At 44.5% G+C, this 26,577-nt stretch overlaps 2 protein-coding genes across 2 annotated transcripts in view; one reads left to right on the top strand and one right to left on the bottom strand.

Moving 5' to 3' along the window:
- Positions 1-533: 533 nt before the first annotated feature.
- On the top strand, positions 534-6,180 carry gdnfa (glial cell derived neurotrophic factor a; the record flags this gene model as incomplete). Its single annotated transcript, XM_083657779.1, has 2 exons — positions 534-759; positions 5,630-6,180. The coding sequence occupies exons 1-2, from the start codon at positions 552-554 to the stop codon at positions 6,178-6,180; spliced, it is 759 nt and encodes a 252-aa protein (XP_083513905.1). The 5' UTR covers positions 534-551.
- Positions 6,181-12,478: 6,298 nt separating this feature from the next.
- wdr70 (WD repeat domain 70) overlaps positions 12,479-26,577 on the bottom strand; it is a 74,923-nt gene continuing 60,824 nt past the window's right edge. Inside the window, exons 14-18 of the mRNA XM_083657780.1 lie at positions 25,147-25,247; positions 24,963-25,042; positions 20,201-20,317; positions 16,468-16,630; positions 12,479-14,089 (exon numbers count right to left, since the gene is read on the bottom strand). Of these exons, the coding sequence (XP_083513906.1) occupies positions 14,002-14,089; positions 16,468-16,630; positions 20,201-20,317; positions 24,963-25,042; positions 25,147-25,247 (549 nt within the window). The 3' untranslated portion in view covers positions 12,479-14,001. The remainder of the gene's footprint in view (positions 14,090-16,467; positions 16,631-20,200; positions 20,318-24,962; positions 25,043-25,146; positions 25,248-26,577) is intronic.

The following is a 26,577-nucleotide window of genomic DNA, read 5'->3' on the forward strand; positions in this document are numbered from 1 at the left end:
TGCAGTAGCAAGACATCTAAAATTATTGCAGGATAACTAGATATTCTAAATAATTCCAGCTGTCAATAGAGGGTCAATTAAAGCATTATTCATACAATTGTGCTTTTTTTTTCTTATCACACACAAACCGACACATAATTATTTATATTCCCACAAGTTCAGTTATCAAATTAATTTAAGGAAGTTATTGTCTAATTTTCATTGTTATCTGTTTATTGAGATTGTTCTGGTCACCCTATTATCCATAGTCACAACAGGTGATATAGACAGAGCGAATGATCAAAGCCTGTTGGCACGATGATACTGTACATAGTGATGAAAACAGAATGGGGTTGACTTTGGCACAGTAGCCTATAGCCATACAGTTTTTTGATATTATGGAAAAACCTATACGCTCTTTCTCTGAGTTTCAAAGTTTCTTCAACTTGTGAAATGTTTGATTTTTATTTACTTGTCTTTCGATTCAATTTGTTGTCAATCCTAATTTACAATGACAGTTGAAATATCCCGTCTTATCGTTTGCAGGTTTCTTCATAGGAACTGAGTCTAAAATGAAGTTATGGGATGTTTTGGCCACGTGTTTGTTGCTCCTGAGCTCTGCTGCTACCAGGCCTCTCTACCAAAACCCTCAGCCAGCCAAGAGAACTTATTCCCCCAGCAGCTCCAGTGAGACCGTGCGCCTGTCCGTGCACCACCGCGTCCAGCCAGAGTCCCTACGTGAAGACCGCAGCCTGCAGGAGGTCCCCATGGAGGATCAGTGTAAGAAGGCACACGAGATATGTTTTGACACAGTGTTGTTGTGATGTACCGTCACTATGACGGACAGTCACCTGAATAGTGCTTAATTGGCCGCCCACATGAGTGTCACACTGTACTGCCTGCAAAGCCCAAAACATCAAAAATAACAGTCACAACGTGCCAGTTTGTTGAAACCTCCCTAAACAAAAAACTTGGAATTGTAACCCTATCCACTGAAGGTGTAAACGCAATGTGTTGACTTTTGAGAGGAATGCATTTTCAACTGACAGTTTATTCTATAGCTCATGGTTCTGGGTTTAGAATGGGGAAATTCAGATGTTAATGTTGGTAAACAAACGTTACACTGTAAAATAGTTCCGCCTTTCTTGACTAATTGCAGTTGCGAAACGTGCTGCGTTCAAGAGCTATTATAGCTGCTGGGCTGAGCCAACATCGATAAGGTCCTCAGAGAGGCAGGGGGTGACATCAGGCCGGTGTGTCAAAACAAACATGGCGGCGGGAATAAAGCGTTGACTACGGCTCCACCCCCAAACAGGGGGTCCGTGTCCACGTTTTCCCTGCTGCCTTATATGCTCACCTGCCTCTCTGTAACTTGGGAGACCTATGGCGAAACATGGCACAAACATTCTCCCTAACCAACTTAAGAGGAGGCATTCTGAACCAGATCACTGGAATCGGACCGGAGATGGCTCGAGTCCATCGACAACACCGGAAAGTCTGGAACCACCTAGAGAGACCTCTTGTGTTTACGTTCATTTTAACAACGGCAAGTGGGCAGGAATCCCTTTTGTTTAGATCAGGGTGACACTGTGTCATCTTCACACGGTAGTAAACCAAGCCTGAGGAACATTAAGGAATGGAACCTTTGGAGAAAACGCTCGTCCTGTGTCACCTCATATTCCGTTTGGTGACGTCACCGATCTGCTCTGTAACCCGAGGCCATTAACTATGCACTAATAGTGTAAACAACACTGGTGACTCAACGAGAGGATATGGGTCCTGTATGGGGCTTGTTCTATCTAAGGAGGATATGGGTCCTGTATGGAGGATATGGGTCCTGTATGAGGCTTGTTCTATCTAACGTCTTAAAACATTGGAAACTATCACCTCTGCAGGCAGGAGCACGGGGCACACTCTAGTGCAGGGATACTCAACTTGCTTTGCCCGGGGGCCACTTTCGTGAAATGATAGAAGGCCAGGGGCCAGTTAATTAACAATATACATTTTTCTGTAGCAGATCGTAGGTTTTTGGGGTGTCAGCCGGAGTTTAGTCTGACAATGTTGTGCACACCGGATAGTTAGTTAGGTTAAGTACATACATAAGTGCCTGCGTAGCGAGCAGATGGCGGTGTTTGACAATTTAGCAGCTAAATCATAGATTATTGAAAGATATTCCATATTCCAGACTGAAGTGCTACAACAGAAGTGGAGTATTGGCCAGAATGACATGAACATTTGGACACTTATTCAGCGGGTATATTGCATGTAGCATTCAGGTGCACTGTATTTTTTTTTTTTTTTTGCAATTCCATCGCGGGCCGCACAGGGGGCGCCCACGGGCCGCATGTGGCCCGCGGGCCGCAAGTTGAGTATCACTGCTCTAGTGTCACCGAGATTTGACAAGCGGTCTTCTTCTAAAACAAAGACGAAGAAGGTTTATGTTGCACGTGATGATTTATCTTTGTTGAATCTCACAGTGCTGGTCTTTAAAAATAAACTAGTGCGCTGAATAGATGACTCCCTATTGGTTTCTCCCGAGAGGTGTAGTGTAGCACGTTTGGCCGCGAATCACTCAGTTCATGCGGTCATAGATGGCTTGTCTGGCCTGTCAGCAGGTGTACGATGTGGGGCAACCCGGCCTATCAGCTGACACACAATAGCAGGTGTCTAAATCAAAGGACAGGTGTGTCTAAACAGATTGGCCCTGGCTCACCTGATATCCGAGCGGTGGCCCAATCAGCCGTGCACTGGAGCTTAGGGGGGATCAGATGACCTGTGGGCCCGGTATGGGGGAGCAGGTAAGACGGGACAGGATAGGTGACACTGCTAACGGAGAGACTGCGTTAATGACACCGCCACCTGCCAGACACACCGCATCCGGCCTGTCCGACTTAGTTAAGACTACACACACGTCCACATGTGCACGCGACACACACGCGCACACACGCACATACACACACGCGCACATACACACACACGTAATAATAGTGTTATACTAATTGATTAATCGTTTCAGAATATTTCTTTGTGATGTTGATGGTGTTGCCAGACCCTTCAGGCACTGGGAAGGAGGAGCAGTTGAGACTTGACTCAAGCCAAGACTTTAGTGCATCCTCACCGTTCCTCTCGGCACAGGGTTCGAGAGCTGGCCTGCACGCTTTGAGTTTCAAGCAGAATAATCTGCTGGGATTTAAACGTCTCAAAGCATAGATATGTTTATGTTTTGAAGTCTCACCACCGGTCTATCACTTGGTGGTTATGGCCTGACCGGCCTGTGTCTATCAACACAGGTAATTGTCATGTGACAGCAAACCTTTATTGACAGCTATGTAACTGAACAGCCCTCAGGGTTGGGGAGTAATGGAAAACATGTATTTAGAAATACAGTATTTAAAATACAACATATGAGTAACTGTATTCCCTAACCGTTTATTAATTGGTGGTATTCTGAATACAGTTACTGTCTTTAAAAAATAGATTACTTTAAGGGATTACTTTATTTGTTTGTTTTGTTTGCTCTAAAATTCATAAGAGGCATGCATTTCCCATCAACAGATTTAAAAAGAAATTGCACCTGCCACACAAGAGAATGGCAATGTCAGAGGAGACATTGTAGTATTCCAAAAGTAATCCAAAGTATTGAGAATACGTTACTTAACTTGAGTCATCGAATGGAATACGTTACAAATGACATTTGAGGGCATCAGTAATCTGTAGTGGAGTATGTTTTAAAAGTAACCCTCCCAACACTCACAGGTCAGCTTCAAATGAAGCGTTGTGATTGGTAACGCTGGTGAAATGGCCAAATAAAAGGGTGCATTTGAACTCCTACAGGACGAGTGCGTGCACTGCAGCTAAATGTGTATGAAGCCCCGCTGGCCTGCACCTCGCTGGCACAGCTGTACATTTTTTCCTTTTACTCTGTTGACAAAAACAAACCTTCTGACCACACCTTCAGAAGTTCCTGACTCCACCCAAGACTCACTGTACTGTACAGAATACTGTTACGTTACTGTCCGTAACGTTACTGCTGTACCCGTCAGTAATGGCACCGGCCTCAGCCATCTCATACCGCTTTCAGACAGACACGGTTCTGGTTCTGGCTCCGTTCTGGAGTCTTGGTGCTTTCTGGCGAACCAGCCCGTGTTCACACCAGTTTAAGCGGAACCAAAGTGGGAGGACATTATTCGGTAGTCCTTCTTAATTTTTTTTTCATTTTTTTTAAGTTTATTAATTATTTGGTCTGGCGTTCGAGTGAACCCAGCCTTGGCCCTCTCTTCTGCAAGTTCGGCATACGACTTGCTCTTTCTTGTACTGCTTTCTAGCTTTTCTTGAGATTCGGTAGATGCCCAAATCGCCACTAAACATTTGGTTTCCTCAGGAGACCACTGCAAATTATTTTTCTCTGTGTTGTCACTGCCTTCTTCTCCTTCCTGCTCGTTTTCACAGCCTAGAATGAGACACGCCCACTGATGATGTCACGGTTCCCAAGGAAAACCAACTATTTTTTGGTTCCGCTGAGAACCAACTTTTCAGGTTCCGAACCAATTACTTTTTCGGTCTGAACGCGCCGGCCAGTTCAGATTAGGGTTCTGGAACCGGAACCGGCACGGAGCCCTGCCGGTGTGAAAGCCCTATCAGAGGCTGCTGAGGCAGGGCAGTGGCACCTGCAGTCTATACAAAACTATCCTGCGCTGCATTTTAGCATTCCTTTCCCCCAGACTAATCTATAAATCAGCTCGCACGGTTCCTCTCCTGAACATTTCTGAATATTTATGGACATTCTCCGCATATTTGAGTCAGCACATAGTTCTGGACATATTGTACATAATGCATAATTTATGCTGCCTCCGTCATTCCATTTTTTTCGTACATATATCGTAGATATTTCCTCACCTTCTGTACATACTGCATGTTATCTATATCTGTAAATTGACTATATTTGATAAGGTGAATCATTATTTACAACACATAATCACATAATGTACACTTTCTATATACATAGGGGCTTCAGTAGACCTGTTAGTGTGAAGACAAACATATTTTTACAACATATTTTACACATTCTGTAGTATGTATGTATGTATGTATACTGTACTATATATATATATATATATATATATATATATATATATATATATATATATATATATATATATATACGACTAATACTAATGTATACTAATACAGTATACATACATACATAAATACATACATACAGTATATACATACTACAGAATGTGTAAAATATGTTGTGTGTGTGTGTGTATATATATATGTATATATATATATATATATATATGCACTGTAAATGCACTGTAAATTTACTCCATTATAGATTACAAATATTGATATTTTCACATTTCCACTGTTCTTGTGTTGAAATGTTTGGTTGTGCTATGCCTCATGCCGCATTATATTTTTTATTTATTTTTTGGCTTATTATTTGCTGCTGCAGCATTCCAACGTGCCCACCAGGATCATTCAAATGTTATCTTATCTCCCCGTACAGTTTGTGTGTGATTGCAGTAAATTCCTACATTGTCGAGTAGTGGTGGCTACATTTCAAAAGCCATTATCGTTACAATTAATTGGATAGCATCTCCATCGGTGAATCACTCTCTCTTTTTTTCTCCCCCTCGTCTTCCAGATGACACCACAGGTCCCTACCCGGAGCAGTTTGACGATGTCATGGATTTTATCCAGGCGACCATCGGCCGACTCCGGAGATCCTCGGAGCCCGCTGGGGGCTCGAAGGGACGCCGGGAGCAGAGACAGCGGGGAGCGGCAAACACGGGAGGAGCGGGCAGAGGAGGAGGACACGGAAACAAGAGGAAGGGGCGGGGCCGCGGGGGCGGCAAAGGAGGCCGCGGCGAGAAGGCGAAGGTGGAGACGATCGCGGTGCAGACTCGCGGCTGCTTGCTCAAGGAGGTCCACCTCAACGTGACAGACTTGGGCCTGGGCTACCAGACCAAAGAGGAGCTGATCTTTCGCTACTGCAGCGGCCCCTGCGCCGAGGCGGAGACCAACTACGACAAGATCCTCAACAACCTCACGCACAACAAGAAGCTGGACAGGGACACGCCCTCGCGCACCTGCTGTCGACCCATCGCCTTCGACGACGACCTGTCCTTCCTGGACGACAACGTGGTGTATCACACGCTGAAGAAGCATTCGGCCAGGAAGTGTGCCTGTGTCTGAGGAGAGGAGACATGGAAGTGTGCCTGTGTCTTGAGGAGAGGAAGAGAGTCATATGAAGGTGACACACGGGGACACATGATCAGAGGCTGCTGCTCCATCACCAAAAGGGAGGGGGCACTCTTTGGATGTGGGGAATGGAGGTGGAAACTGGGGTAATGCATTTGGATGACGAGGGAGTGTATGGTCTTCTAGCTTTCCTCAGTGTGTGTCAGTGGTCAAATTGACGCAGCACAAAAAGCAAGTTACAGAGGACGCATTGTATACCGGCTGAGAGGACTCTTCCATGACTGACATTAGTGATCATGTGACCTGAAAGACAAGGCACTGTAGCAGCGCAACAAACGGAAACTGGACATTTCACTTTCACAGTCCACAGTCGAGAGTGCCCTCAGAGCGCCTGAGCGCTATTCGGTGATCGTACGAACGGTACTGTTACACATCCCGGGCATTCATTTTTCCTGAAGGTGAGAGTGAAGCGGAAGTCCACTCTGAGGCAGGTTGGCCCATTTTCAGAGATGTTTTCTGGGGGAAGATCGTTTTCCCAGGAACACTGGTTTTCCTTTGTGGGCTCCCGAGTCCCATGCAGAGACTGACTGCAGGAGTGTATTCAGCTACAGTCCAAGATCACTTCCCCTGCAGAGTCTGGATGTCCACGTTTACATTCAGAGCCAAGGGATGAGAAATACCAGGAGGGGTACAGCAAAGACGTTTTGGTGCAACCCATCTACGGAAAATCCAATATATATATATATAGATATATATAGATATATGTATACACATGAGTGTAAGAGGTGTATTTATTAAGATTGAATTAACTTATTGTTATTTATTGCAATCCATTTGACGAAAGAAATGTTTGTTTTTTTATTTATTTAAAAAAGCTTTGTTTGTCCTGGATGGTGCCAAAGTTGGGCTGTTTTTTTTTTTTTTTTTTAATTGGGTGAACCGGAGCAGAGGTACAGCTACAGCTAATCAATCTCACCCACAGGATCCTAATCGCTTCACTTCAATTCCAGTGTCTCTCAATCCACACCCATGGCCCAGTCCAGAACATCGGTGATCTTTGAAACTCGTTGGGTATCAAGTATTCACCTCATGTAGAAGAGACAGTCTGGCTCGAGAGACTAACAACAGGAAGTGTAAACACAATCGGAAAGTTCCGATCGTGTTTACACTTCCTGTGACTCATAAACCTAGTCTGACTCGTAATGTGAGTCAAACTAGGTTTGACCGGGTGAGTCACGACTAGTTTGAGCAGGTCAAAAAGCAGCCGGCGTTTTCAACAGGAAGTCGGGTCACACAAGCAGCGGGTCAAGTGGGCGGGGCTACATAAGGTGTATAGGGAGGGCAGAAAGAGAGAAGCAGAGAGGAGGGGACCAATAGAAGCTTTCCAACACAATGGATTTCTCGCGTTAGATCATTTTGAGGAACGCCAGGGTTGAGTTCACTGAACACAATTCACCTCTTTGACTCCTGGTGTGGGCAGAGTGTCATGCTGAGACGGTTGGGACTTAGGGGGTGTCTGGGTGCAGTGAGTCAGACTGGGCGCAGTGAGTCAGACTGGGTGCAGTGAGTCAGACTGGGCGCAGTGAGTCAGACGCTGCCTAGGTCGAAGACGCCGATCACATGCCATTATCCGTTTACAATAGGCATACAGATCCTTAACCGTGTTTATTTTCAAGACATAATTAATTGATCATCCCGGATCGATTTGGACAACACACTCGACGTCGCCGCAGACAAATCGTTACAATCACCGTTTTAAAACCGCTTAAATAACAAGTTTGCAGTTATAAAGTGGTATAGACAGAATACGTCCCCCCCCCCTCCTCCCCCATAGCGATAAATCTAAAGTAACAAGCCCTCTCTATAAAATCCACATAAGAAACGATCAGCTTCTGAGGATCTGGAGGTGCCTTCAGGGACCCACCCCTTTAGAGTGCAGAAGCTGCATGGTATGCCTGGGCTATCAGCATAACGTTACCTGAGACCTCAGTCTGGCCGTGCCCCAAGTCTGTAAGGGCTTTGGAGTGGTTACCGTCCCGATGGGTTTGAACGTTACTTGCGATTGCCTGTGTTTCCTGTCTTGGCTCTGACAGACGGGCCTTTACTCACTGACAGGGGATTTGAAAGTGATCCCCCAACATGAGGCTTAACCAAATATTCCCCGCTGGCAAACAGCACCTTAGTGCTAAGGACCATTTAAGGAAGATCTTAGCTATGGGCTGTCTTAGCCAACCTGTAATGTAAAAAGTCTCAAGAGAGAGCAGACATGTCAACAAAAGAAGAAGTTTTTTGGATTTACAGCAGGGGAAAAAGAGATGTTTTCGGGGCTGAGTGTGTTTTCTCTCTATGTGATAACTGTGAGTTCAGCCAACATCCCCAAAGTCTACAAGACAGAAATAAACAGCTTCAGGTTAACAGGAGAGTAGGACTGGTATTCTGTATCCCCCCGTACAAAGTAGTATCAAAACTTCCCCTCACTAACAATACCTGCATTCGATCCTTTTTGTACACCGATCTAGAAAAAAAAAAAACTATTTGTGTGGTTTTGCTCGCAGCCAATCGCTGCACGCATTCTTGGATTTAACGCGACCTGCGATTGGCCCACTACCACACAGTACAACCCAATTAGCCTTTGTGGTGCTGAAGTCGACTGCCGTGTATGTGACAGAGGTGGCACTTCAGCGTGCCCAAACGGGTATCAAAACAAAGTACCGATACTTGGTATCGGTATCACTTTAAGGGTACTGGTATCGGTACTGGTATGGTGATTTCTTTTTAAACGATACCCAGCCCTACAGGAGGAGACTGCTGGTAAACCCACGTCAAGTCCCTATGGAGGGGGGATACCCAGAGAGCGCCCTGGGGGTCAGTCTTGATGTTAGCATGGATTAGGGACCAGGGTATCTGTGCCCACCCAACGGCAACCCAAGCCAGCTTTACTGCGTAATCCGTCTGCACACACAACAAATCCACCGCATCAAGCAGAATTTAGGCCAAGAGAGAGAAAACTCTCGTTTTTATCACAGCATACCTCATCAATTGGATCATCTTCCCCCTTGAACAACTGATTGGTTGGGTCCATAAGCCTTTCCAGATGAGAATGTGCATTGAGGAGGCTTCCCCTCAGAGAGCCTCACCATCCTTCTATAGCATAACATTAACGTGTGTACAGCGTGACCACTAGCCCTCTCATCTTCGTAGCCGTTTGCCTCAACTGTTTTGCAGTGTGTTGATGACTCCTCCCCCAGCCCCCCCCCCCCCCCCCCCCCAAACAAGCAAAGGTAAAGAGAGTCTAGGCGGAGGGATCCTCACTCGGTGTGAAATATATTGGGAAGGAAAAGGATTGCATTTGTTTTCACTCCGTATTTGTGTTGTTAACACCTCTGTGTGTGTGTGGGGGGGGGGAGAAAAACCAACCATTCATGTTGTCTCACTGTTGTTTTGTGTTACAGAACCAAAGCTCTTGGCAAACTTTATTTTTGTACAATATTCATTTTATAAACTTTTTACAGAATTAAACTTGTTTCTATTAAATCAGCGTGTCTCCTGCTATCCTGACCTGCATTCAATTAACTTGTGGCCAGACAGCGTTGATTTGCCTGACTGGCTTAAAAAAAAAAAGAATTATATTTAAACAGAAGCCGAAATGAAGGGTGAGAATTTGGGGGTAAATAGAGAATTGTGCGGATGGTTTTGGAGGCGGCCTCTAAAATGTGGAACCCCCCCCCCCCCCCCGCCTTCCTCCTGTTGTGCATTCCTGAATACTGGCCCAGGGTTATGCAGTAAACAAAGGCTAGCGCCGTAAAGCGACACTGCGCTGTAAATCAAGGGCGCTGGAGAATGTTTCCACGGCGCAGAGAGGAGGATATGTAAATGCCGATGAGAAAATGGCAGAGGTGCAGGCAGGGGTGAGTCATTAAGTTGAGACTCCAGCTTAATTCTGCCAAGGTGTGTATACAACCTAGAGTTTATGTCTTCGTCCGTGTGCTTCTTTCCAGTGCGTAAAACAACAGCGCTGATCAGTCACGCACACGGCTAAGTGTCCACGTTGTAAACCTGTCTCGGAGCCGTCGGGCTGAACCCAGGCTTTAAGCTGGGGAGAGGATTTTCCATCAATTCTGTCTTTTAGAAAGGGCAACGAGACGCACGGTGCAACATGAGAACAAGATGGAAGGAGATTTGATCCTTTAACAGGACTTTAACTGACTTAAATAAGTAGTGGTACTGCATCATGCAGCAGCAAAACCCAAAACTAGGACTGGACCGCTAACTCGATATAATCGTTTTATCATCTTTTTCAGTGGAATCGTATTGTGATATGAAGATATTTTTAATATCGTGACACACATTTCTGCTGTCTAAATTGATTATGACAAGCACATTTTACTTGAAAACTCTGATATAACTGAGGTCTGGTAGAAATATTATTTGAAATTTTCAGTTTTGTTTGACATCGCACCTAACATTACCTACATTTGACTTGGAAACTCTGATATAACTGAGGTCTGGTAGAAATATGATTTGAAAATGTTTTGTTTGACATCGCACCTAACATTACCATTCAGTTCAACGAGACGAACAGGTGATTTTTGCATACACTAACCATATCGCGATATACAGTATAGTGATATCGAGAAAGATCCTTATGATTATTATATTGATTTCGACCATATCCGTCCAGCCGTACCCAAAACACCCCCTTCCACCACCAACTAGAGGAGATGACTCCATGCTGGACGTGACGGAGACGTCACCGCTGCCTGCTGACACCTCCACTGGTATGAGGCTGGAGGCTTCACTAAGCCCTGCTGATGGCCAACCTGCCAAAGGTCAGATGATGACCAGCAGCTTTTGACAGAGGGCCAGAGGTGCTTTGGGATGCTATGAGAAATGGTCTTAAAGTGAAAGCAGCTATTTGATTCCATAGTAAGACTGATGAACAGACCACTGGAATTTTATGTTTATTTTGTAGCTCTCGTTATCATTATAGGTACAAAATAAAAAGGATAATCATTATTAGGTACAAATTAATAAAAAGGATATGAGATGTATGACATTTTACATTCAAATTCAGAATGAAAGTAGGTGGGTGATATCACTGGGCAGACTATATTTGGTGGTTGACTTGTTTATGAACTTAAGTAGGCTATGTGTCCTCAAATCCCCACCAGCATACTGGATCCAGCCAAGCCTGCCTTTGCAGAGTCACTCCTCACCTTCTGCTGTTGGCTCAAAACTCATCTACGGTACTTAAAAAAAAAAAAAAAAAAGTATGTCACAACAGCGTGTCTCCACTGAAGCATATCTCCTCTCCTCGACTCTCATTTCTCTTAAAACCATCACTTCTTCCTCTCTCCTTAATTCTTATTAATGCATGAACTGTAACATAAACCCCAAACAAGCCAGATAGCACAAGAAGCAGACTGTGTGATGGAGCATGTGAAAAAGACTCTCTTAGTTACACCAACCCGTTTGTCATAAAGCAGGCAAAATCTGGCAATAATTCATACAGCAGAATAGCCCATGTGCACCCCTCAACTCAAAGCATCACCCCCATTCATTCATGTTGTTCTAGGCAGAGGCTGCACTCCAGAGGAATCTTTATGTTGTGGCTTGGTCAATTTACATAATTATAGACCCTCGACGCATCATTCGAAGAATTCAAATAGAAAACTGGGGACTCCTCATCTCGAGAATTAAAGGATATTATCAGATTATCATTTTTTTTTGCAAATACAACAGTCAGGGTTTTGCACTATAAATAGACACAAATGTTTGCAGTCAAACCCAATTTAAAAAGAATTTGGGCATGAAACAAATTGGAAGGCCTACCATTATGCAGTAATTTGCTACTGGAACTGATACAATCACATTTCAAACAAAATCCCAACTGGTAAATATTCAGAAATCCCTGCAATTTCACAAGTAAACTGGGCAATAAAAAGTAAATATTGAAGCAATGAGTCCAACACAGGCAGTCGGTCCAGCAATAACTACAACCGAGTAGAGGAAATGTCAATATAAGGTCCAATTATGACTCATTTGGCTAAAGAGAGGTACTGTTTCGACTTGGCAGAAATATGCCTTTGATCAGTTTGTGAAAATAGATCGCTCATTACAGACAGTTTTGTGGAGACATTTATCACTGTGAGACAAATGCATACTTGACTTACTTGGACTCATTCCTGTAGGCTCCTAAGTGGAGCACAGGGCTGCAACCACACGCCGACGGACTTGGTTCTGGGCAAACGCATAGAAATGCTTTAATTAGATTTCAGGGGGGGCGGGGCTACATACAGTATGCATAAAGGAAGTTGATCCATGTGATGGCACCAAGTTATATCACATCTACTTTCAATTATCCAACAGTGAGCGAATTATCCAAAACTGCACAGATTTACAAGAGAACGCATTTGTAGAACGAACAAAAAAAACACATTCCATCCCAAAAACATATACTGTATAAAATGTTGCCTATAAACTTTTGCACTCATATGCAATTTTTGACATTTCAGTTTTTCCACACTGGCAAAGGGTTCATCATAGATGAAGAATAGTAACCGACCACAAAATCTGGACCAGATTTATGAAGTATCAGAACAATGTGGGAAAACACAATACAAATGATGAAAAGAGTCCATACAATAAAACCAAAGCTAAGCCTTTGTTGATCAATTGTAATGAGAAGAACAAAGTGGTATAAAATGACACGATGCTTGCACAGAGAATAGTGCCAGAACATTGACTGTAGCATCCCAAGACATCGAACACAAATCACGATTGCACTGTGAGAGCAAAATGATTGATTGACAAAGAAAAGTGAAAGCCTAGAGAGGAAGGGCGACTGAAATCTCTACAATTTAAAGTCGAACTGAACCCGTTCGTCGCGTGCGTCGGAGTCCGTTTCAGACTGAAAACAATAATTTGGGCTTTGGCCAATCCTGGCGTGTTCCGCCTCCAAATCGAGTGGGATTCAGCGTGTTGTGGCGCTCCCCTCGGGAAGAGCCTGCTGACGCGAGGTTAGTGGCTGAGTGGAGCTCAGCGAGGCGCAGGCAGCCAGCTGCCTTCGTGTTGCCGAGCGATGAGTGCAGCCCGTCGGCCTGGAATCTCCGAGGTGCGACCCCTGACAACCAGGCTCTCGGAGGCGCGCGCCATTATCGCTATTGCAGTAAATAATATTCCTGGAATGCAAGTTTAAAACGAGCCAGTTACATTTCTTTGCATTCTTAGACATTACCGTTTGATTTAGTTAGTAGTTTGTTAGTTAGTTTATGGGCTAGAAATTCTGCCAGATGACAGGCACTAGGCGCCATTTTCCCCTTCATTTGGAAGAGAAAATGATCCTGAAATGAAGATTTGATTGACAGCTGCATGTCGTGATATGATTGGTTGAAATGGGGTAGAAATGTGATAGTACTAGGTGACGTCAGCAAACTGTAGATTACTGTTATGAATGAAATCTTGAAAAACGAACTTTTGATGTGAAAAAGTGTGAGAAACTAAAGAAATTTGATTTTTGTGATTTTGTGTGCATATATTATTAAATAGGTGCACTGAATACCCAGGTATTTGAACTAAAAGAAAAGAAAAGTCATTTTTGGGTTCAGCTCGACTTTAATCGTTTACCTGACACCCCAATGCAGAGCAGCTATAACAGTGACCGGGCAGTCAGGGTCTCGCTCACAGACGGGATGCATTGGTTTGTGGCAGGGATTGAACCTGGGACCTTGCGGGTTATGGTTCCAGTCTCTCTAACACCACTACAGGGCCACACTGCCAGCTATCACAGAGAAGGTAAGCTGATGCTAGTGGGTCTCAGATCTTGCGTTTCTTCCACTCTGGTTCATTCTCAGCCTCCTCATCCTCCTCTGATTCCTCTGCAAACAGAGGCTCTGGCTGGGTCCTAAAGGGATACAGAGAAAATATATTTACATTTACGTTATATTTACATTTGTAAATACTTACAAATGTAAATATTTACATTTGTAATTTCATTGTAATTTCATTGTTGTGCAAAACAAATAGGGGGTTCTTCATTTAGGTTATGCTGAGATAATACTAGAGAATGAAATATATGCAGAAATATATAAAAGGGAATGGTTGTAACAAAATGAGATGGAATAATAAACACTGTCATTGGGATATAGACCAGAATAGGCGGGAGGAGGTGCAAATATGTCAACATTTTTCATCACTCCACTCGGAGCAGTGATTAAAAACACATCTGCCTGTGCGGGGAAGTCATTTAAAAGATAGTCCAAGGTCAAAGGTCGTCCACAGGAAGATGCTGCCAGGGAGAGACTCCCTCCCCTCGTCCTTCACGCAGTCCAACTCGCGATAACATTTTTACACAGGGCCCATAAACCCATAATAGCCCTGAAGCGTGCAGATGGCTTGAAAGTGCTCCTCCTAAACAATTTAGATATCTTATGATTATGTGTGTGTACATGTCCGTGCGTGTTTCAACTGCCTGTCTGCAGAAAACACAGATATGCAGACATCAGAGCAAAGCAATGTAACGGTGCAACAAAGGAACGTAAGCAGACGACGGCGCTGTGTGGAGCCGTGAGTGTGTCGGGACGCCTAAGTGCAACAGTGGACATCGTTAGTGTCAACATCAGCATTAATGCTTTTAATGAGTGATATCTTCCATATAGAGCAGGCAGGCCAGCTGAGGCAGTGCAGCCAGTATATAGGGTTACATGGAGAAGAATACCCCGACTCAGACCCAAACAGAGGGGGTCGGAACCGACCCACCAAAGGATCCAATCCAACCCACCAGGATGACTTTTTTCAAAGTGTAAAAATTGCACTCAGAAATCCAATGTGATGCACTTGTTGAAGGCTAAGAGGTGCCAGGTTTCGGGAGCAAGTGAAATATATATATATATATATATATATATATACGGTATATATATATATAGCCTATTCATGTTTTCTGTATTCATCACTAAAATGGTCCACTATGTTCATTACCTTTGACTATAGAGAATTGCACAGTTGCAATTCTGAATTGTACTGCACAGTTATAGACAGTAGATTTGATCATTTGTTTGATGGTAGCTGCGATAACCCTACGTCAAAACGGGTTATTAAAATGTACCTGTAATTTCTGTTTACAGCCAAAGAAACAGGAACATTTTGGAGGTTTCGTCATTCAGAGGTTCTTATTGATTTGTCTTTGTGTGGCCCACTTGAGAGTAAAACTGGGTCGCATGTGGAACCGTGAACTCAAATGAGTTCTGACACCTCTGCTTTCATGTAATTCCCAGGCAGGCCCGGCGCTGGTGGTTCTGACTAGTCGCCTGCTGTCTGAGAGAGAGTGAGCCTGCAGCCAGCCTACAAAGTCACCACTTTCACCCAGTTATCTTTTATTATATTTAACTGAAGAATGTGTGCTTGCATCATGTGAGATTTTTCAGCTTTTTGCATATTTGCCAAGCGCGATACCTAATCTGACGCGGGCCGCTGCTCTCCTGCCTTCAGTTTGAATGTGGACAGTGAGCTGGATCCTATGCCTCCAACTGTACAGCCCGTTAAACATTCATGTGTCACACTGCGAGGAGGAAACCCAAGTACCATCCAGTGTTGGGCGAGTTACTTTCAAAATGTAATAGACTACATATTACTAGTTACTTTCATTTGAAAGTAATACGTTACTTTACAATATTACTGTCTGTGTAGAGTATCTCGTTACTTATTGCACTACTTTTTGCATTACTTTCACCAAAATAACTGCAGTAGCAGAATGACATCGCCGGCCCCCGGAACCATCCCGAAAAAGAATTTCAAACCGTCTTGAAGTCAGTGTAAACCGTCCAAAATTCCAAAATGTTATCCTTTTCCTTTGTTATCGTCATCTATAGTGGTTATTTGCATAAGAGCACACGATTTGATAAGGAAATAATTGCATCTTTATTTAAATATGTGCTTTGATTAAAAAAACAGTAACTCAATTTGTAACTTGTGTTACTTGACAGAGTAACTGGTATAATATTACTGAAATCATATTGGTAATAAGTTATATTACTGAGTTGCTGCTAAAAGTAATACATTACATGTGTAATATGTTACTTTTGTAATGAGTTACCCCCCGACACTGGTACCATCACAATACCATGAACAGAACTCACAATACTCACCTTACACCGTCGCTCACTTTAAACACAGACATCGGGAGACGGCGATACAAGTGTGTGAATTATTGAGTGTGTGTGTGTGTGTGTGTGCGTGTGTGTGTGCGTGTGCGTGCGCGTGCGTGTGCAAAGAACGTTGTCTTACGCTGTGTACGCTGGGGCGACCCAGTAAGGGTTTTCCGACGCCTCCTTGGCGTGGCGCAGGATGGCCTCTCGCGGGTTGCTATCGTCCGTTTTGTCCAGAGCGATGTTCTTCACGATGAACGACGACAGAGTGCCACCGTGAGCTGCCACTCTGCCCCCGCGACCTGCCGGGGCAAAAGGATCACTGGGTCAGAGACGCACAGATCTCATTGCACAGAGACACACAGAAAAACACACGTTCCTGCACAGTTGTTTGGAGGTTAGCTCGGACACGTTCACAACATCAGCCAGACAGACATACAGACCCTTTAACATATAGACGCTTTCCAAGTCGACAACATAAACATTCTAAATTGCCTTCCTGTTTGCAGTGTTTGCTAGTACAGTAACTGACAGGATGTATGCGAGGTTCCAAGCGGTTTCCTAGCAACACCATGAAAACCATCTGTAAGAAAACAAACACGCTATCTGCTCTTATACAATGGGCAGTCTCCGCTGAGCAATCTGGTTGATCAAAACCAGACTTTATTGGTTGCTACAGTAAAGCCATCTCTTGTTGTAAACAAGGAGCGCGTTGGACAAGCTTCATTTTTTCTCTCCTGTTTTTCCTCATGTATGAATTTAAAAGAAAGCTTTTCAGACAATAATATGTTTGATGAAAGTTCAACCGATCATAACGCAATTACAGGCATTTGAATTGAACTTTTTTTTTTTTTTATATCCCATTTTTATCCCCCATTAGTGGTAATTTTAATTTATTTATCCTGGTTGCTGCTCCACCCTCTGCCGATCTGGGGAGAGCCGAAAACTGGCTCCATGCTTCCTCCGAGACATGGGCCAGCCGCTTCTTTTCACCTGACAGGGGGAAGCTTCACCGGTAGGACATAGCACGTGGGAGGATCACGCTATTCCAACCAGTTCCCCCTCCCTCCGAACAGGCGCCCCGAACGACCAGAGGAGGCACCACTTCAGCGACAAGGATAGTGCATGTTTTTGGTGAGGGGTTCCTATATGAAGGAAGCCCCCAGGGGGCACGGGGAGAACATGCAAACTCCACACAGAAAGGCCCTTTTTTGACAACATACATTATTATTTTCAACTCGTGAAAAATGGAATAACTTGAGATATAATGTCATTATGTTATGTTATTATGTAATGAACTAAAATAAATTAGATCAAATCAAAAATACCTGTGTGTGTGTGTGTGTGTGTGTGTGTGTGTGTGTGTGTGTGTGTGTGTGTGAGAGAGAGATAGTCTAACAGGTTGAATTCAAGTGCCTGTGTTCAGCATACCATCGGCTGCTCCAGGAAGCATTGTATAAAAGCTGTGAGATCCATGAGGATGTTCTTACTTGACTGTTATGATTATCGGTATATCGGTCCACCGATATTATCGGCTGATATTGGCCGATAACCGATATATCGGTATCGGCCGATATGTTGGCCGATATTTTTTTATTTTGTATTTTTGAAGTTATAGACAGCATGTTGTGTATATTTGATATTTTTTCTTAACTCAAGTTATATTTTATATTTGTTCTATTTGTGTTTTTGTATTTCTAGTTATTTATAATTATTAAATTCACAGTTCAGTTTGCTGTTTCATTGCATTGATGTCATTTTGGACAATAACGTTTATTGATAAGCTGTAAAATATCCTGCCTACATTACATATCTCAAGTCACGTCAAGTCATATCTTTGTCAAGTGTTTGATATTTGAGGGATCATTGCAACAAAATTGTGTAATATAATGTGTAAGAATATCGGGCGATATATCGATATCGGAATTTTTTTACTCCCTAATATCGGTATCGGCCTCAAAAATCCAGTATCGGTCGGGCTCCAGTTATGATGGTGCTTCAGTGCTGCTGCTGAATGTACTGCTGTGTTTCATACCTATTGCATCACTCCACCCATAATCAGAGTCAATAATGCTCTCTTGGCTATTCTGACTATTGGGTAATATCACACATATTGTGTCAGACATCAGCAATCAACACAGAACTGAACGACAAAACGAGAAGCATTTCTCCTGTACTCTAAAACCGATACTAACTTTCTGTAAGAGGTGGCAACTATGGTTGTCTTGAAAGATCAAGGATCTACACCAGGGATGTCAGAGATACGGCCCGCGGGCAGGTTTCATCCGGCCCGCGAGATGTTTTGGAATATAAAAAAAAAAAAAAAAAAAAAAAAAAAAAAAATTAATTACTGTATTATTATTAAATTCGCACCCCATTATCATGAACTACGTGTGGCTAATAAGCAAGCTAAGAGTTCATTCATAAGTTAATTAACCTGCACTACAAGGAAGTATGTCAGTAGGTCATCAGGTGTAAACAAAGCCGCCATGATGCCACGCTGGAATTGAATCGCGCATTCGGCTACCTACCAAAAAACAAAGGAATCAACAAGATGCTGTCGAAAAAGAGAAAGGTTGACACGGAATGCAGGCAGTTTCAAGAGAAATGGAAAGAGCAGTATTTCTTTTGTGAAGTAAATGGATAAATGAGTCGAATTGATTTTAGTAAAAAAAAAAATCCGGCCCCCATGAGGTCTCAGTTGAACAAATCCGGCCCTCTACCTAATATGAGTCTGTCTGACACCCCTGATCTACACGCACATGCACGCACGCACGCACGCATGCAGGCACTTCCTAACTGAGTTGGGCACTGGGCTGTTTGGCGGATTGAGAGGCAGCTCTCTTTCCATTGCTTGTAAGCATCCAGCCAACCACCAAACATGACCTTACACTTAATGTCAGGTCTTCTCACAAAAGAGATCAACAATATAAAGACAGCCTGTCATCTCAAATCCACTGGTCTGCTATGGAGTACTGTGCTTCAAACATCTTTCCACATAGAGTAGACCTCCATTTTCATTCGCAGGACTATTCTCATGTATGTTTGTGACGTTCTCTCAACCTCTATCCCTTCTTTACATCTAGAGCAGAGGTTCTCAAATGTTTTTCAGCCAAGGCCCTTACAAGATAGAACATTTGTCATTTTGAGCTAAGCTTAATTGTTTCCATGGTTTGTTAGATTAGAACGTAATCCATGAACCATTTTAGATTTAAAGCACAACATATTTTCTTTGAACTATGAAGCTTTTGCACACACACAAAAAAGTGTGTATTTTTTATTTTCCTTCAAACGTTTCGCGGACCCCCTTGCAAAGTGCCACGGACCACTGGGGGCCCCCGGACCCCCATTTGAGAACCACTCCTACAGGACTACAAATTCTTCATTACTTGTGTACAACTGTGTACTGTCGAAGGAGGGACAAAACGATGGAAGGATTTGGCACAAAACAGCAAAGCAACATGAGCCAGCTGGGATATATTTGAGGAGAAAACGCTGTCTGGCACCTCGGCTTATTGAACGAGGCTCAAACTGGACGTTTGATTACGCGTGTCTGTGCGCTCATTTGGGAATGTGTGTGTGTGTGTGTGTGTGTGTGTTGCATTAAGAGGGCGTGGGAAATTCTCAACGCAGCCACATGGCGCAGTAGTAAAAGGCAACAATAGTGTAATATGAATCTTTAAGAGGCCCATTGGGGACATTGATTCTCACTGCGTTGCCTAATATCTAACATAGCAACAAAAGAGTGGATTTGTACAGACAGATTTATGTATTCATCAATTGACGACTAATAATACACTGCAGCTGTATTATAACAGCAGGCCATTATGAACAGGCAGTGGCAGTAGTTAGGCTTTGTTTGTGTGCATTACCTGGTCCGGACACAGGGGGCTCGGGCTTGTGGGACTTCTTGGGGTCGAGCCTGTCCTTCTCCAGCTGCTTCCTGGTGCTACGCTGACGAGCCTCCCGGAACATGGGAAGCGCGTGAGCTGCGGAGACATACATGCGGCAAAAACACGGATGTTAGTGAAGAGATTTGAACATACCTCAAGATGTTAGCTCCGTTCGTGGTGGAGCCGATGCGGAAATGTCTGAAACCTGCATTCTTCCGAATGGCCCGCAGGGGGCGACTCCACCGGCTGCAAAAAGAAGTCTGATAGTATTGGAAGTCAATGTTAAAATGACACTACTTCTCACTTGTCACACGTGTGTAGTGATCGCGCAGCTCGCAGATCACGGACCAATCACAGGCAGTGCTGCACCTCTTCTCGTCCAAATTGGCTTCATTTAATTGATCGCTTCTGGCTCCAAATATCCAAAATGGCGACGGTGAAAATGGCAACCTCAAGGCTTCAAAACGGGGCGACCAAACAGGATATAGGTTGCTATAGCAACCCGTGTAGCATTGTAGCTACTACTAGCTAACAATGCTAACTGAATGCTGAATTTCACATATTGCTCTAATCAGAGTGAAACATAAATGACAACAAACACATATTAACATCAACATTACATAATTGAGACATCACATTTTGTGTTAAAAACGTTAACGAACGTCTTTATAATAATTCTGTGATTACCATTAACAAGTCACCATTTTAGATGTGGCTACGACGACGGCAACTCGGACAACGCGGAGCTCTGGATGATACCCGAATTTCCGAGCTGTAATTCCGGCCTGAACGACCGTTCAATTCGCTTTTTTACAGGTCGGAACTCGGAACCCATTTTTTCCCGGTGGTCCGAGTTGTTGTTGTAATAATAGCATTTCGCCATACGGAAACAGAAACGCAAAGCTTACGATTAAACGGCTTTTCTCTTTCAAACATTCACAGTCTCGGGTCAAACACCTCTTTAGCGTGATATACCAACCTCACCACCTTCCACTATAAATACACACGTTTCCGCGGGACATCATATTGATGACATACACACTCCGAGTAGGCAGAAACACACACACACACACACAGCAGCTGACCTGGGCCAGCATCATCTCTCCACTGTGTACTCTTTTCTGCCATAGTGGGCACCAACAGAGTCATTATAAGCCGCGTGTTTAGCTTCAGCCACTTCCTTCACACCTTCCTGAACACTATCACAATAAAGGCCCCCGGCGCGTTAATCCACCTTCCTGAACACTATCACAATAAAGGCCCCCAGCGCGTTAATCCACCCGCGAGCCAATGTGTGCATGATTGGGTGCCCCGCAAAGTTGTATAATATGAGAGTATGCGTGTGTGTATCGGGTGTGTGTGTGTATCGGGTGTGTGTGTGTGTGTGTGTGTGTGTGTTGAGGGAGTGTGTGCTCTGCTCTTGATCCTCGGGGGTTACAGAAAGAGACACTTTACTAAAGGGCTAGATAAAGTGATTTTCCATGCAGGAGCGCTGTCACTGTTCAGTGTTAATTCTCCGGCTCCGCGCTACATTAAGCAAAAAGGTTACTGTTAACAGATTCCCTCGCTTTTCTCAATGGGGCCGTCGCTTTGCCTTCCTGTCCCCTCCCTCTAATTTTCCAGTGCCGGGGCATCGAGTGCGTCACTCGGTCACACAACGCGCCGTGCGGCTTCACACCCTGTTGGCATGGCGATGAAGTCACATGATGATGTATATGTATAGGCTGCACAGTTGCCCCCCCCCCAAACAATAAACGGAGCGCCTGGCGTTGTTGTGTCCCCCCGGCCGAGCCGCAGCCAATCAGGGGACAAAGTGTTTGCAGCTGTTCCGCCCCCTATAGGCTCGTTACCTCAGACTAGGAGCGAGAGACACCGAGAGAGAGAGAGAGAGAGGGAGAGGAGAGGGGAGGGGGGGAGACACGCAGAGGGGAGATGACAGCCTCGTGTGTTGATGATATGACAGAATGACAGGGGGGAGGGAGGGAGGGAGGGAGGGGGGGTGACTATAGTTCAGAGAGTGTGAGTGGGCGGCGGCCACATGTCCAGCGAGGGGGCGATCACGCTAGCTAGAGGTGAGAGAGGTGGCTGTCCACCGGAGTGATCCGGCGTGACCTCATCGTGCGGACCTCATGGCCGACGCGTGGTGCCGTGGTGCGCCGCGCGGGGGCTGTCCGGCGTCCACTCCACACACTGTCAGCTAATGGGCTTCTCTTCATGAAAGACCTGGACACCTGGACACCTCTCCCCCCACCCCTCCACCCCCTAGTATGAGAGGGTGAAACGGTCAAGCGAGAGACAGATACTGTTGGAGAAGGAGAGAGAGAGCGAGTCGAGGGTTGCGCAAATGAAGTTTGGGATTCTGAAAATCACTGTTTTGCACCTGTATTCTTTTGTCACTTTTGCACTTTTATCCCCGTGCACTTTAGCTTTTAATGCACCATTATTATAGAGAGGCAAAGTGAACGTCGCTTCTTCCTTCAGCACTGTACCAGAGATTTTCATTTACCATTTATTTTTTCAAGAGTTTTACTGGTTCAAACCAAACGGTTCAGCTAACGCTATAATCGGGAGAGACCATAACTTAACACATTCACTGCCAGCCATTTTTTTTTTTACTGTAGGTAGCTTCTGCCAAGCCGTTTTTTGAGGATTCTGGCTCATTTTACAAGAGCCGAGGATAATTTTCTGCTTGGACTTTGTGAACACGAAGTTCACAAAAGTACTAATAGAATGTGTGCTTTCTCTGTCTAAAAGAGTTAGTTTGTAGAGTTAGTAGTTATGTAGATATTAGCCGTTGAGTACAGCATGGTTTCAGCGTGTGAGACAGGAAGCTGAGATAATCGCAGTTTTGTGAAATTCAATCAAACAGGCAGAACAGTCACTTTAACCATTTATTTTTGGCATCAGTGAGAGATCAGACATCTGAACAATATAGTTCTGAACACCCTCTCCTTTAAACTCCTCCCTCCGTGGGCGTGTCTGGTGGCGTTTGTCACAAGCCAGTTTCTCCTGCCTGTCTGAGCAGTGAGCAGCCTCCCTCTCTGGCGGCCCCTCGTCGGCGAGTGTGGCGAGTGTGGACTGTGGATGGGACTCAATCGTTTCTTGGATTTTCGGTTGAGAGCTTTGATGAAGCTTTGTGCGATTCTAGGCTTTATGCTGCCCACCCAGTCTATTTTTGGAACCCCCCACCGTTGTGCGCCGGTGTGCAGCAGCGTGAAAGCGTTTTCGCCTACAGTATGAGAATGAGGCTCGTTCGTTTCTGGGTTTTCGGAATGCGTGCGATTCTGGCCTTTCTGCGGGTGTTTCAAAGTGTGTTTCACCCATAATCTATTATGCAAATTTGCAATCCCCCACGCCAGCACCGCTCTCCGCTCTCGGTGTGCTGCTGGCGCGGCCGCTCTCGGGCGAGTCTGGTGACTGATGACTGTAAAATCGCCAAGCCATTTCCTTGAGAATGGCTTGCTCCCGCGGCTGTTTTTGGTTGGCTTTCTCTCTGTCGGGAGAGCACTGTCGCCACTTAGTTGGTCGGTAAAATAGATTATACACATTCAATACTTCCAATATTTTTATAGGAGACGGGGGGAGCGTTGATCCACGCCCGACCGTCAAATTTTTTTTTTTTTTTTTTAAGACGAGATATCTCGTCTTTGGCACTCAACGGTTGGATTCTGTAAGACGAGATATCTCGTCATTGGCAGTCAACGTGTTAAAAAAAAAACATTGAAAAAATATTTTCTTCAAATACAATTTTTTTTATGTTTTGGTCCGAGTGAAAGCTTATGCGATCTCTCCTGTTTCTAAATATAGCTGAACCGTTTGTTTTGAACCAGTAAAACTCTTTTTATAAGCATTTTACCAAATGTCTATGGGAAAATAAATGACGGATGAAAATCTCTGGTACAGTGCTGAAGCAGGAAGTGACGTTCCACTTTGGCTCTCTATATTACATTTGGCCACATTGTTGTCGTTCCTCGTGGCTTTTTTCTCTTCTTCCTACTGTATTCTGTTTTGATGTTGTCTTTTATCTTGTATGTTTTTATGTCCTTGAGGACTACGGATGCAAATTAGCTTTGAGCTAAATCCGACATATTTACTGTTATCATATAGACGACTCTGTATAGGTATAACTGTTCATCAATGTGTACTGTCCTGACCAAATCAACAAATAAAGTCAAGTAAATGTAAAGAGAGAAGGAAAAGTGTGTGTGGAGGCCGGGAACTGGCTGCTGGTGTTTTGATTCTCTCTCTCTCTCTCTCTCTCTCTCTCTCTCTCTCTCTCTCTCTCTCTCTCTCTCTCTCTCTCTCTCTCTCTCTCTCTCTCTCTCTCTCTCTCTCTCTCTCTCTCTCTCTCTCTCTCTCTCTCTGGCTGGCGGTTAAAACACACTCACTGCGGTACCGTCTGAAAAGGCGCTGATGAGCAGATGGGCTAGCAGTGGCTCAAGGTGGACCAAACTGCCGGGGTGTCCTTGAGGAAGGCACTTCACCTAAATTGCTCCAGTAATTGTTGGCTGATATATGGGCGATGTGTGAGATTGTACCACCTTGCATAACGAGCTGGTCTGAACGAGAGCTGAGAGATAAGTCCATCGAGCGACGATCGTAACGAGCCGCCGTGAGGACCATTCCAGATGAACAATGACCGATGTGACGTCGGAGGAGCAGCGGACGCTATCGCTCTCGGATGGCGTGGATATGACAGATTGCGAGGACGCGCGCGTGTACGTGCGCGGACGAAACTTACGCGTGATGATGTAATCTTGGGTCAGTGTCTCCGCTTGCTTCTCTTTCCGCTTGCTCTTCACGACGCACAGCTTAGCCCCCCTGTGAAAGGAAGGAACGGGTTAAAAACACCAGCTATGTTGTGAAGGCATCAGCTGCAATACCGTAGGTCTCCAGGAGGGTGCGATGTGATTGGAAGCGCTCACCTGTGGCTTTTGACGGGGTCGTAGTAGACCTTGGCCAGCCCGTTCCCGGTACCCACCATGATCTGATTGAGCTTGGGGTGCCACAGGCAGCGGACGACACTCTGGAAGAGACAACACAACACACAAACGCCAGCTCAGCAATACGCTCACATGTCTATTTGTACAGTAGCTATGTCACTAGCAGGAGGTTGAAGGAGATTTAGCGGCGAGCAGAGGACAAACCTAAGACCGACCCCCACAAAAGTCTCGAGGAGCAGGGTGTGAACAACATTCATATATAGACCCTTCTCACGGGGGCCATTTTGTGTCGAAAAGGCAGAATAAACACAGGTGCGAGCAAAACACTAATGAGGGTTTCCAAATTCCAATCATGGAAGTTCGAAACCCTCATTAGTGTTTTGCTTGCACCTGTGTTTACCCCTGCCTTTTTGACACAAAATGCTATGTCTATTAGAGCTAACATTGTTGTTATGATACCAGGTTATCGTAGGTCAGATTTGCAGGCTACAGGAGTAGTTAATATAGCTTTGTGTTGCACCACTGACAAAAGATAACTGTCATGTCATATTCACCTCATGTTCAGACCTTACAGTGGGCCAAATTCTTCCGGGCCCTGTTAACACTTACGCAAAATAAGAGAGTTGTTTTTGGAGCGGACAGTGGAGGGGGTAAAATAAAGAACGTAGCCTACTACTTTGAGCCGGTACACAGCAAGCAAGCGAGTATCCACTGTTAGCCAGGTCAGATAACGTTATCGTCGACAATGACGAGCACTTTCTTGTAAAACATACCTGGACTCCAACAAAGAAAGCTTCAGATAGTTTTCTCTCCTCCGAGCGCTCGAGCCACTTACGTCAATAAGACCCGCAGACGTTGTAATTCACTGGAATGCGAGACTTAAGGAGCCAGTTACATGGCGTTGCATTCTTAGACATTGCCGTTTGCTTTTATTTGGTATGTTACATACAATTGGCTAAATTATTAGTTAATTCAGAGTTAGCTGATATTGGAGCAGCCAGCCATTTTATTTTATTTCATTTTTAGCAGGAGTTGTGACACGACCACACAACCGGGTCAAATGGGCGTGGCTACATAAGGTGAATAGTATGTAAGTATAGTTATATAGTAGGAGTTGTAAGTATCGTGTGCATGTGACCCAGGTTGGTTATAGTAGTAGTTGTAAGTATCGTGTGCACGTGACCCAGGGTGGTTATATTAGTATTTGTAAGTATCGTGTGCATGTGACCCAGGGTGGTTATAGTAGTAGTTGTAAGTATCGTGTGCATGTGACCCAGGTTGGTTATAGTAGTAGTTGTAAGTATCGTGTGCATGTGACCCAGGGTGGTTATATTAGTAGTTGTAAGTATCGTGTGCACGTGACCCAGGGTGGTTATAGTAGTAGTTGTAAGTATCGTGTGCATGTGACCCAGG

Source organism: Poromitra crassiceps, assembly GCF_964638095.1.
Source record: "Poromitra crassiceps genome assembly, chromosome: 21".
NCBI lineage: Eukaryota > Metazoa > Chordata > Actinopteri > Beryciformes > Melamphaidae > Poromitra > Poromitra crassiceps.